The sequence below is a fragment of the Gracilinanus agilis genome, chromosome 4 (assembly GCF_016433145.1).
Source record: "Gracilinanus agilis isolate LMUSP501 chromosome 4, AgileGrace, whole genome shotgun sequence".
In the NCBI taxonomy this organism is placed as follows: Eukaryota; Metazoa; Chordata; class Mammalia; order Didelphimorphia; family Didelphidae; genus Gracilinanus; species Gracilinanus agilis.
In genome coordinates this window covers 362,199,699-362,213,682 of record NC_058133.1, presented here as the reverse complement: position 1 = coordinate 362,213,682, position 13,984 = coordinate 362,199,699, and the positions used below count along the sequence as shown (strand labels likewise).

The 13,984-nt window shown below is 33.5% G+C and overlaps 1 protein-coding gene across 1 annotated transcript in view; it reads left to right on the top strand.

Annotated features, from left to right (window-relative positions):
• The window catches only part of REV3L (REV3 like, DNA directed polymerase zeta catalytic subunit), a 274,157-nt gene that overhangs the window by 125,643 nt on the left and 134,530 nt on the right, over positions 1-13,984 (top strand). Inside the window, exons 4-10 of the mRNA XM_044676720.1 lie at positions 2,567-2,727; positions 7,225-7,321; positions 8,671-8,765; positions 10,197-10,301; positions 11,505-11,589; positions 11,678-11,830; positions 12,670-12,785. Of these exons, the coding sequence (XP_044532655.1) occupies positions 2,567-2,727; positions 7,225-7,321; positions 8,671-8,765; positions 10,197-10,301; positions 11,505-11,589; positions 11,678-11,830; positions 12,670-12,785 (812 nt within the window). The remainder of the gene's footprint in view (positions 1-2,566; positions 2,728-7,224; positions 7,322-8,670; positions 8,766-10,196; positions 10,302-11,504; positions 11,590-11,677; positions 11,831-12,669; positions 12,786-13,984) is intronic.

Genomic DNA, 13,984 nt, shown 5'->3' with positions numbered 1-13,984 from the left:
GATGCAAAAAGACCATATACTTTGTCATGCTTAGTGAAAGATATAACAGTAAATTTACATATCAGTATATTTATTGCATATCTTATGTCTATAGTAATCAGTCAGCTAGCATTTATGAAGTTCCTACTATGTGCCAAGTACTTTAATCAGTACTTCAGATATTAAAAAAAGACAAAAAACAGGCTCTTGTCTCAAACAGTTCACAGTCTAATGGAGAGCACACAACACTTTTCAAGGACTTCCAATAATCTTATGCTTTAAACAATGGAAAGAATTTCAAGTATAAGGATTAATTACTAGAACTACTTTTTTTTGTTGTTTGTTCCAAGTATTCCCTTCACTTCTTTTTCTTAAATCCTAGAATGAACTTTCCTAACCTTTATTCCTTATGTTTCTCAAAGTAAGTCCAAGGGACCAGCCTAGGAATTAACTTAGAGTGAATAAGCACAAGCCTCGTAAAAGTAATTTTTGCTCTTTAGCCTATACTCATTGCAAAGTCTTTTCACTGTAAGGTGGGGAAAGGAGGGATTTTTGGTTCAGTATATTAAAAAATGGTTGCCAGAGGATTGAACTATTATCAATCCTCAATTAAGAATAATCTCAAGTCAAAATTGACTTATATGGAAATTTATTTATAATTAAGAAGACAGAGAGGAAATAAGGAAATAAGAATCTAACTCAGTGGGTAATTTACTACGATCCTCTAATTAATCCAGGTAGATCTAATCCGCAGCCAAGAGTCAGAGGGCCAGAGGTGGCCCTCAGGTGAATGAAGCAAAAATTCATTCACAGAGTCTCTTAAAAGAAGTTTCTTAAGAGAAATTCAGGAAGATTCAGTCTTTAAACTCATCATGTGGAATTCAAAAGAAGATATTTAAGGTAGTCTCACCAAGGTCTCAGCATTCAGGCTAGCACTCCTCCACAGACCAGAAGAGCTCCTTTATCAGCCATGCTCTTCACCAGAAATTCTTAGCTGACTGAGGACCTTCTCCTTTTAAAGGGGTCACTTATGCATCATTTTCTGCACCTCCCTCCTAATTTGCATGTCCAATCACAATAGGTGCTTCACATAGAACTCGGGGGGGGGGGGGGGGGGGGGGGCTGGTCAGTTCGTCACTCACTCTTGCACATGTGGGTTAGGACCTCCCAGAATTTGGAGGTGCTCTCACCTTTGGTGACTAAATCTAAAGGTGGGCAGTGTAGACTTAATCTAATTATCACAACTGTAGTAGATATTCACCATTTCTGAAACTTCAAACTATAAGCTCAAGTTTTCTGGGAGATCTTTAGGTCCTTCTTAAAATGAAGTCCTCCAGATTGACTCTGAACTAGTTTATGTTTATAATAACCCTTTTGACCATATTTTCTTTCCTGGCATGAATTTGTAATTTAACTCTTTGATTCCACTTGATGTCTAACTCAAAAAACAATATTTTTAAAATATAAGTAGAAGGTTTTTTTTTTTCCTTTTAATCCTGGTAAAGATTTTTTATTTCTCCCTTCTCAGGAAACACTGGAAATGGAGTGTGGAGAGGGGAGGGATAGGTATTCTTTTGACCTACAAAAGCGGTTTACAGAACAAATTTTTTCTTTAATTTCACTGAAATAAGTACAATGTAAAAAAGTACCATATAACATTTCATTTCTTATAAATAACTTCTGAAGCTAAGTGATTTTATGTATATCTTCTGCTTAATTTTGAGGGCTCGAATTTTTTTTTTCCCAAACAAATCCATTCAAATTAAATTACTTCGAGACAGGAGAGGTAATAGTAGTCTTTTTAAGGTTGGTTCATAAGTCTTCTGATTGGATCATTTCCTTTTTTGTTAGCTCTGGTTTTTGTGTTATTTCTAAATACAAGTTTCATTTTTAAGGGTTTTGCAAATTCTTAAATTAAGGAAGGAAACACTTTTTGAGTTAACTAAGCTAAACAACAGTTTCAGATTCTTCTAGAGCAAAATCTTTTGCTGAATACAGTGAATAATGTCGTCTGAGTGCTTTTGTCATTCTTTCATGCTTTCTATTTCACTCTCATACATAATATTTTTTCTACTTCAATCTCATACATAAAATGCCCATTAAATTTTGTAAAAACTGAGAATGATTGTTTTCTTTCAAATAAAGAATGTCAGTTATTTTGTTTAATAAGATTTCACTTTTGATTAAATAAAAATGGTAAAACGTGATTGCCAACGTGCTATAGTTATTTTCTTAATTTGCATAATTGCTCCATTGCTAAAACAGGTGAGAGTTCCTTGGGATTTTTATTCAGGTATGGACTGAACAGAAACAGTATGATTTCTGAGATACCTTCCAACTCTGATATTGTTTGATGAGGAAGAAGCATGGTACAGTGAAAAGAGCAATGAATTTGGAAATAGGACTTAGGTTTGAATCCTAATTTTGCTCTTTATTGAATGTAGGACCTTGAGCAAATCCCTTGGTTTCAATTACCTCATCTATAAAATAAGAGAATTTTATGAGATAATTACTAAAATTTCTTCTCTCTCTGAATCTATAACTTTTGTGATCTTATCCTATAAATTTATACTTTTTTTCTCTTTAGGATATGTGAACTTTTGCAAAGTGGAGCCATAATGAATAAATTTTACCAGCCTCATGAAGCGCATATTCCCTACCTCCTCCAACTTTTCATTGATTACAATCTATATGGAATGAATTTAATTAACCTGGCTGCAGTCAGGTTCCGAAAAGTGAAAAGAAAAAGTAAGATTCATTTCCTAAATTTAGATTATGTCTGTTTGTAAAGTTTTTAAACTTTTGTAGTTCTCCAAAACAGTTTTCTTCATAGCAGTAGGACGACTTTGGAAATAGCTTAGTAAAACTGAAATGTGTGTTTCTATGCTAGTTTTTCTGCTTTGTGGTAATTCAACAGGTATTATATTTAAGTAACAGTCCCCAAAGTATACACAGTAAAAATCACTGTGGTTCTTATCCTTTTTGGATTTTGAATGAAATATATAATAGACCTGCAAAAATAGGAAAGGGACCAGCTCAAATGTCATTTTCTGGATTCCTCCTTTTGGACCGCTTCCCCACTTAAATTTATTTATATTTATTTTCTATGTTTTGTATTTATTTATCTGTGTGCACATTGTTTCTCTCTCCAATAAAAGGTAAGGTCCTTGAGGACAAGGAGAATTTTGTTTTCATCCTTTTATCCCCAAAATAAAGTAGATGCCTAATAAATATTTTTCAGTTGAATCAAACTAAATTAAGTTGAATTAAAGAGACATAACATATAAAATTGTCCCAGTACAAATTATGCTTTTTAACTTGAGCCTTCTTTTATACCTAATTAACAGTCCATTCATTCCTCTTTATCTATTCCCATTCTCTCTTTTGGCCATTTCAGATCTATTCCCCTCTTCAGTTGCCCAAATTCTACCTCCCCTATCCCAACTTTCACTTCTACTTCGCTAAATTTTGAAGATATTTTCAACTTCTACTTCAAAAAAAAAGATATTTTCAACTTCTACTTCACTAAAAATATTATAGTTATCCAATATAAAATTTCTAACTCGTTGTATACATATTATATATAGTTAGCATATGTCCTAAAATATCAAAGATATGTACCAATGTTCAACAGTAGCGTACCTGCTGAGTCAAATGGATTACTGCTTAGTTATTTGTCAAAGTGCTGGCTCAGGGGCAGCTAGGTAGCTCAGTAGATACAGTGCCAGGCCTGGAAATTGGAGGTCCTGGGTCCAAATCTGTCCTTAGACACTTCTTAGCTGTGTGACCCTGGGCACATCACTTAACCCTACCTGCCAATCCCTTATTGCTCTTCTGCCATGTAAAATTGATGCTCAGTATCAATTCTTAGGCAGAAGATAAAATATTTGGGAGGGGGGAGGTGTGCTGGCTTACTGCTACAATCCTATAGTTATCACCTAAATTATATTTTCATATTCCTTTATATGTCTTTCTGAAATGTTACTTTTCATTTCCTACATTTTTTTTGTAGTTCTGATTATAGTGTAATAGACAAAATATGTTATTGGATTAGATTTTTTTTTAACAGAGGTTTAGCAGCACTTATGGTAATATTGGTCTCTGCTCTTATGGTAAAATTTAAGAATAGGATTAGGTGTTGTGTGCATTACTTCCACAAAATTTTGAAATAAGTTTTTTTTTTGTTTTGTTTTGGGGATGTTTAGTTATGTTTTCTTTTAAATGTGGCTAAGCTCATTATAAAGGAACCGAATTTTTTTAAATTTAATTTTAATTTTTTATTGATTAAGAAAATTCTTCCATGGTTACATGATTCATGTTCTTTCCCTTCCCTCCTTCCACCCCCCCTCCCACCAAGGCACAGTTCCACTGGGTTTTACATGTGTCACTGATCAAGACTTATTTCCATATTATTGATATTTGCACTAGGGTAATTGCTTAGAGTCTACATCCTCAATCATATCCCTATCAAACCATGTGATCAAGCAGTTGTTTTTCTTCTGTGTTTCTGCTCCCATAGTTCTTTCTCTGGATGTGGATAGCGTTCTTTCTCATAAGTCCCTCAGAATTGTCTTGAATCATTTCATTACTGCTAGTACAGAAGTCCATTATATTCATTTGTACCACAATGTATCTATCTCTGTGTATAAGGTTCTCCTGGATCTGCTCCTTTCATTCTGCATCACTTCCTGGAGGTCTTTCCAGTTCACATGGAATTCCTCCAGTTCATTATTCCTTTGAGCACAACAGTATTTCATCACCAACAGATACCACAATTTGTTTAGCCATTTCCCAATCAAAGGGCATCCCCTCATTTTCCAATTTTTTGCTACCACAAAGAGTGTGGCTATATTTTGTACACATATTTTTCCCTATTATCTCTTTGGGGTACAAACCCAGCAGTGGTATGGCTGGATCAAAAGGCAGACCGTCTTTTAAAGCCCTTTGGGCATAGAGGAACTGAATTTCTTAATGATTTTTGTGTAGCCCATAGTATCTAACACAGTTCATTCAGTAAGTTGGTTGACTTGAGAGAGAAATGAAAGGAGTTAAAGTAAAAATAATACTTTAAGGTACAATGTCTAGTGGATCATGAGAATGTTTGTGCCATTGAAAGTTAAGAAAGCAGAACCCAAAAAACAACAAACATAGTGACCAAAATAATATAAATAAAATGACTGAAGACAAAATAATAAAAATAATGCTGCAAAATTTTAATGATCAAAATTGGCCTTAAGCAATCAGAAAGCACTTCTCACCACATTTTTGCAGAGGTAATGGACTGTGGATAGATACATTTTCAGAATTTCAATATGTTGGTTAATTTTATTCAACTCCCTTTTTTAATACTCTCTTATAAGACATTGTTCTTTGACAAAGGATACAAGGAGGTATATGCTGGGAAATGTAGATGATAAGATAAAATTTCCTTTAAAAATTTTTTTAATGAAGAATTTAGTTTGGGGCATGGTACTCAGATGTTAATTGGATTTCCAATTGAAGATATCATATAAGCAATTAAATATATGGATCTGGAAAGCTTATGGTAAAACTATTGTGAGAAATTTAATTTGAGAATTATTTACAGAGATGATAGTTGAAGCATGAGAATGAATCAGCTTCTCAAGGAAGGAAATATAAATGCAGAGGGACAAAAGAGGAAGGACTTGATAGGATATTCCCACAGAAGAAATGCCATCAAAGGAGACCTCTAAGAGAGTAGAGTGCCCCAGAAGCTAAGGAAAATTTTCTTGAATATAGTCTGATCATTAATGCTTATTCCTAATTCTCAAGAAGAATTAGCAATGGAAAAGCTATGGACTCTAAAGCCTTAAAAGAAATCATAGGTAACTTGAGAGAGCCAACTTGAGTGAATGTTGGCTTAAACACTGAAAGCAAATTATAGAACTGATACAGAGTGAAATAAGTAGCACTTTAAGGAAAATTTATCCTATAAAAACAACATCGTAAATCACTAATTCGAAAGACATTAGAACTCTGATCAACACAATAATTAACCATGATTCCAGAAGACTGATGATGAGCTATGTTAACCTACCTTCCAACTCACAGGTGATGATGGACTAATGAGTAGAATAATACACATTTTTTAACATAAACAGTATAAGAACATGTTTTGCTTCATAATGTTTACTTGTTTAAAAGATTTTCTTTTGTCTTTCAAGGGGAATAGAAGGGAAAATTTTTGATGATTGAAAAAAAGGGAGGGTTTGGTTGGGGGGAGGAGAGAGAGAAAGAGAGAGAGAGAGAGAGAGAGAGAGAGAGAGAGAGAGAGAGAGAATGAATGAGAATGAGAATTCATTTGGACAATGAAAGTTTTAGTGTTTTGCCCAGGTTTATGTAGTCAGCATGTATCAGAGACTGGATTTTGAACTCTGTTCCCTTACCATAACATCAGACTGCCCATCATTTAAAAATATTATTAATGAATTTTAATAATTAAAAGAATAAGCACATTGTAGGGAGTTAAAGACTCAGTGAATAATGTGAAGCAGTTAAGTATTGTTAAATCATTGAAGAAGTTTAATTGTGAATGATAAAAATTGTATGGTAGGTATTGAGTTATAAAAGGAAATTGTGGATTTATTGTATAAATTCTTCCGTCAAATATTCTTCCTTTCCCTAATCAGTCTTCCCTGAATACAAAGAGTTCATCTTCAGAAAGAAAACCTCCTGGTAGGTGGTAAATCTTCAGAAGCAGTTTCTGAAGCATGACCCCATATCCTACTTCCTTAAACTAGAACTTGTAGGCAAACATACATCCCCTCTTCAGCCACAGGTCAGATTGTCTCTGCATTCACTAGAGGTTTCCACTCACTGCACCTACATATGGAATCCATTGTGTATATTCTCTTTCAAATTGGGGAATGAGCGAGTGCTAAACTTTTTTGAATTTGATCTGCTCTACAGTTTCTATAAAAATCTTAGTTAAACCTCAGATATAAAGTTCTTAGTAATTTCTATTAGATACCACAATTATACATTTTAGATATTTTTCAAAATATGATTATATAAGTTGTACCTACCACATAGCACATTTATTCTCCCAGAGACCTATATTGTGAATCCTCCCTTTCCTTTTTGGTTTAGAAACATTGTAAACTCTATTTGTAATACATAAATAATTTTAGAGCTTGTCATAGAGGTGATGAGAAACTGAATTTTAACTTAAAGAATTATACAAATAACAAGAAAGTTTTATCTCTTTTACCTTTCTACACATAGGTGATACATTACATGGAATTGGATGTTACAAAGATCAGTTACCAGGAAATTCCCTTACTGGTACTCTGTTTCGTTGGGAAGAGGATGAAATACCAAGGTTAGCAAATATTTTAAAAGTAAAGAAACTATAAATATGTCCTTCTAGTTGTAAAAGTCTCAGCTAGTATCTGTTAAATGAACTCATAGGCTTAAAATTACCTACCCTGAACAAAAAATGTTTCCATTAAAGAACCCTTTTTTTCACTGTTAGTGGTTTGGAGAAAGAAAGTGTTCTGAATATCTTTCACCACTCCCCTAAGTAAAATTGTTTATCCTAATAAATAGTCATTATCAACATTCATTCTGTATTTTTTTGTAAGTTGACTGTTAAAATTCTGTTTTTAAAGTGATTGGCAATTTATTGACATGGTGTTTTATTGAAATATAAACATTATCAAAATCATGTATGTTACTAAGGAGTTACTAAGCAGTTTGTTAAAGTTACCCTGTTTCAAATGAGTTGTTAAACTGAGATCCTTTCTGCTTTTCTCTGGTTAATGATGGAGCTCAAGCTTTCATGTACATTTTCAAAAAGAATTAGGGGAATAGGCTACCCTAATTTGTTGACTAGTTTTTCCTTTCATCATCAACAATTAGACTCAAAGATAGTATTCTGTCCCTTCAAATTGATTTCTTTTAAGGTGGCCATCTGAAAATGAGATTTTACTAATATACCTTTCTTGAGATAATGATTGAATAAATGCTTGTGAAATCACTTATACTTCTGACTGTATATCCAAGTCATTTAATATATTTAGGATACTTATCCATGAAAATGCCAAGTTTATAGACTATACCTTTTTGTACTTGTGTTAGTGTTTGACAATTGAGATTTATGAAGATCTCAGTTCACAGCCAAATAGCAACTTATCTAATTTTTTCATCTCCGAATACTAAAAGAAATACTCTTATGCCAAGTGGTGTAGTATAATTTTCATAAATCTACAATGTTTTGATTTTGTTGCTTATCATGGTTTCTGACTCCTTTGTGTAGCATTCAGTATGCTTTTTTTCCATGTTGTATTTTATTCACATTTTTAAAGTAAACATTAGTTCATGACAGTGATTGTGGATAGGGAAGAAGGTGAGTATTGCCATCCTTTCTTTGCTCTTCCCCCAGTAGCAGTACTCTAACAAATTTACTTCCAAATTTGATGTTCTTTGCTTTTTTAACATCTCTTTTGAAAAGTTTTCTCATATTTCTTACCAAGTCTTGTAGGTGAAATGTTCTCAGATTGCTTGGCTCCATATATCTAGAATAAGTGGCATAACATAGTAATATAATAATTTTTCTAAATATGATTTTCTGATAGTCACTCCAAATGTGAATAAAAATATTTTACATTGTAAAAATTTAATAGAAAACATACTCTAATTATATTCTATTGTAATTTCATTTCATTATAGCTCTTTAATTCTGGAAGGCGTTGAACCACAAAGTACCTGTGAATTAGAAGTGGATGCAGTAGCTGCTGATATCTTAAATCGGCTAGAGATTGAAGGTATGTATGTGTGTATGTTTTTATTTCATACCATTTCTAAAAAGCTAGAACTAATGACCTAATATTTGAAAAAATTTTTTATAGAATCCATATTTTAATTGGTGTGGAGACTTCTACTAGTATAGATAGCAACTCTTTAATATCTTTGAAAAACATCTCTATTAAGTTACTGTAGCAAAAAATGTATTCTCTCATTCCTGGCCTTCTGATGTTGACTTTTGCTGAACTTAGGTTGATTCTCAGATAATATGATACAGCCCATTACAAGCTTGAAACTTTTCCCTTTTGGTATAAAAATGATTTTTCCACTAGTGTAACCTGTAAGGAACAACACAGTCAAGTATCAGATATTTATCAAGCATCTTATTATGTGCCAGACACTGTATTAGTTTTAGGAAATATGAAGATCAAAAAAAAAAAAAAGAGTCTTTGGCCTTTAAGAGGTGTACATTCTTTCAGAGGAGACAACATGCACATACAAGAGTAATGACAACATATATGTATGAAAAATGAATACATAAATACAAGTAATTTGGGGAACATGTGAAAATAAGGAATTCTAAGACATTTAAGTGAAAGGGAAATACATTATAGGCATGGGAAACAAACTCAATAAAAGCTCAGAGATGGGAGATGGAGTGTCATGGGTAAGGAAAAGTAAGCAAGCATTTATTTTTGAACCTTTGAGAGCATAAAGCAGAGCAGTATATAATCAGGTTGGACCCTGATTAGGTTAGAGGCAAGTTGTAACGGGCAAGTAAGTGCCAAATAGAGAAAAACCTAGGGTTAATTGTGTACCATAATGACACATTGAAATAAGATTTGAATTGCATGGCTGAATTAAGAAATTGTTAAAAAATTGGGTAGTTTCATTGGTTAGTTTTAGATCCAGTAAAGAGCGCTAGAAAAATTCATTATTAAAAAATACTCAAGGAGATTTTAATTCTTGTTTCTCTTATTTATCTGGTAGCTAGTCATTCATTTGTTATTGAACAAATGGCTACTTTACATTGTGTGTAGTCAGAAAACCAATATGAATACAGACAATCAGGTAGTGGACCTAAAGGAAGTTTAATGCTCTTTATTCTGCTTTTCCTTTTCATTCCTTTGTTCAGCTTTCATTAAAATCTGTGGAGGATTCTTAAGTATTTTTTGTCCAGTTAAATGTTTGAGTTTTCTTAGGCTAGTGATTTGGGGAGCAGGACAAGAAGCAAGAATAATCAAGAATATAAAGGAGAAACATTGTCAAATACAGAATGGGCTAAGGACATCTTGTAGGCTTGTTTCTGGAAACTATTTGCAAGTTTCTTATAGTACACAAAGTAAGTAATCCAAGATTAAGTTGTTGGGCAGGGGAAAGAGCAATAAAATGTCAATTATTAAAAGAAGTTTTTCACTACTTTACTTTGAAATATTTGTTTTAACTTGTAGCTCAAATTGGTGGAAACCCTGGTTTACAAGCCATATGGGAAGATGAAAAGCAACGCCGAAGAAACAGAAATGAATCCTCTCAAATTAGCCACCCTGAATCACAAGGTATAAACTAATAGCACATTTCTACTTACTTTTTTACAGAATGTTTTAAGAAAAGACTTAATACATACATATAGTCTGAACTGTTAACTCCCCATACAGAAGCAATATGACATAGTGGGAAAAACATAGAACATGGAGTCAGGAAACCTGGGTCCATTCAGCACCCAAGATACTTAGGAGTCTTGTGGCCCTGGGCAAGTCGCTCAGCCTCTCATAGCCTCAATCTATAGAAAAATAGGGAAGGTAATATCCATACTGTTATCTCATGGGATAGTTGTGCTTAATGCACTTAATTGCAACCTTTAAATTCTATATGTGTCAGTTGTTAGTATTGCTTTTATCTGAATGAATTTCACAAATTTCTTTTCAGTTATCATATGAATTTTCCCCTCTACTGATGGCCCATTTTCAATATTTCTTTACTTTTACAGAATCTCGAGAATCTTAGTTATTTCCCATTTGGGTTTAGAGTGATTACTATTTCTACTCCTTTAGACTCCATTTTAACTTTGTTCTCTTTTCTTACTGCAATCCAAGCTTTTTCCTCACTCACTAGTATATTCTGATCCTCTTGTCTTCCCAAATGTAAACTGTGAAACACATTTTTGGAAGAACTGGTTATAATTCACTAAGCTTTGAAAACCTAGCCATTAAGTATTGTCCCAAAATTGATTTTGTTGGTATTTTGAGGTAGTTTTTCACTCAGATTATTACTTGTAGCTCTCAGAAAATTTTGAAGTTAAAAAATAGCTATACTAATGTTTATTTTAATATTTAAGACACTTAAATTATTGCTATAATATTTGAATGCCTCTTGTGTAAATTTAAAAATAATAATGTTGTTGTTTGCCAAGGAAATAAGTAAATTAGAGTTCCCCCATTGCATTTGGGAACATAACAAATTGATAGGTTAAGGGAAATGTTTTTTTCTACTCTAAATGCAGGTTATAATTATGGAATTTAATCTTGAACTGACTTCAAGTGCCCAACATCATAACATGGGTAACCATTTTAATTTTATTTGACATTATAAGAGAACAGCTTTTAGATAAAGGTGTTTCACAAAAGTTGGTAAGTTCCTATCACTTTTAAAAGTTCCTTGAGGAAACAAGCTTAGTGTTGCTTCAAAATATTTTATTCATTTATTACTTGTCTAAAAAAAAAAATCTCTTCCTTTTTTGAATGCACTTTTAAAATTTAAAGATCGTAGATGTGTTCCAGCAACAGAGAGTGAAAAAATGTTTCAGAAGAGACTTCAGGAAGTTCTTAAGCAGAATGACTTCTCTGTGTAAGTAGTCATTTATTACAGTTCATTGAACTAACCTTTCTCCCTGAGTAATCTAGTTAGTTTTAAAGGATGTGTTTTAATTAAGCAGAACATTATCAGGATCTGTGGACTATAGTAATGGATCCCAGGAGTTCTCTGCTGAGTTAACTTTACATTCTGAAGTTCTGTCTACTGAAGCTGTTCCCTGTTCACCAGCCAATGTGGTAGAAGTCCATCAAGAAAAGGAACTAAGCAAAGGTGAGCTTTTTAATAAGATCACCTTGAATTGTACTGTCTTCAGTAGAGTAATCATGTGATCTCTTTTGTTAAATTATTTGTTTTTAAATGTTGAGAAACATTTCTTAGTGTTTAGCTTTAGAAATTGTTTCATTTTGGTAGGGTAGATGGAGAGGACAATTTGGGGCCACTAGGTGGCTCAGTAGATAGGGAGCCAGGCCTGAGACATGCAGTCTTGAGTTCAAATCTTGCTTTGGGCACTGCCAAGCTGTATGACATTGGCCAAGTCATTTTAACCCCAGTTACCTAACCCTTACTGCTTTTCAGCCTTGAATCTTAGTATTGATTCTAAGACAGGTAGTGGTTTATTTGGGTTTTTTAAAAGTATGCACATTTTTAAGTAGCCTGGATATGACCACTATTAATCCTTTTTGTCATTTGCCATCAGCAGTCTCTTTCTTCTCTCATTATGTGCTACATTTGCCCCTTTGCTAGAATATAAGATGACATGATTCTTTTGTCCTATATCTGCCTGAACTTTAATGTACCCCAGGCCCTCATTAAAATGGGATAACAGTGATAAGTTAAATGGCACTTTGAAATCTTGAGTTCAAAACCTCAAGAACTTAAGTACTTTTGTGAGACTATATGTTTTATTGTTAGAAATCATAAATAAAAATTTACCATATAAACAAGAATGATTTACCTCAACTTTAACTTTTTGCAGCAGCATAATTTTAAGTTTTTACAAGATAAAATTTGTTTAAATGTTTGCCAGATGATTTAGAAAAATTCTAAAAGTTTATACTTTAGAGGATATAACTAAATGTTGTCCTTGTCTTTATCTTAAGAATACTTAAGAAGGAATATTCTTAAGGAGGAAGAAGCACTTATTAATGAAGAAGCAATTCTGAACCTCATGGAAACAAGTCAGACTTTCCAGCCCCTGTCCCAAAGACTGAGTCAGTCTCCAATTTTCAGTAAGTAATTTAATACTGCAATAAGCATTCTATATTCCAACTTTGAGATTTCATGTGATCAGTGTTTTGGGTGAATGAGTTGTTTTATATTTAGACAAGGTTAGCCTAAAGAAGCTTGTATAATACAGCTGAAAGAGTACCACATCAAGAATTGGCAGAATTGGGAATCAACCTATTGTTCTTTTACTATTACTTCAGACTTAACTTGCTAATACTAAGTTTCCTCTTTTTAAAATTAAGGCTAGGGGCAACTAGATGACTCAATGGATTGAGAGTCAGGCCTAGAGCCAGGAGATTCTAGGTTCAAATGTGGCCTCAGTCACTTCTAATTGTGTGATCCTGGGCGAGTCACTTTAGCTCCATTGCTTAGCCCTTACTACTCTTCTGCCTTGGAACAATATAGAGTATTCATTCTAAGACAGAAGATAGGAGGGTTTTTTTGTTTTTTGTTTTTTTTTATTTGCGCCAAAATATTTATTTCAGCTCTTTTTTTTTAAACATTTATTAATATTTATATTTTAGAAAAGTTAACATGGTTACATGATTATGCTCTTACTTTCCCCTTCACCCCGCGACATCCCCCCCCTCCCCTGGCCAATATGCATTTCCACTGGTTTTAACATGTGTCATTGATCAAGACCTATTTCCAAATTGTTGATAGTTGCATTGGTGTGGTAGTTTGGAGTCTACATCCCCAATCATGTCCTCATCAACCCATGTATTCAAGCAGTTGATTTTCTTCTGTGTTTCCTCTCCTGCTGTTCTTCCTCTGAATGTGGGTAGTTTTCTTTACCATAAATCCCTCAGAATTGTCCTGGGTCATTGCATTGCTGCTAGTACAGAAGTCCATTACATTTGATTTTACCACAGTGTATCAGTCTCTGTGTACAATGTTCTTCTGGCTCTGCTCCTTTCTCTCTGCATCAGTTCCTGGAGGTCTTTCCAGTTCACCTGGAACTCCTCCAGTTTATTATTCCTTTTAGCACAATAGTATTCCATCACCAGCATATACCACAATTTGTTCAGCCATTCCCCAATTGAAGGACATACCCTCGTTTTCCAGTTCTTTGCCACCACAAAAAGCGCAGCTATAAATATTTTCATACAAGTCTGTTTATCTATGATCTCTTTGGGGTACAAACCCAACAATGCTATGGCTGGATCAAAGGGCAGGCATTCTTTTATAGCCCTTTGAGCAT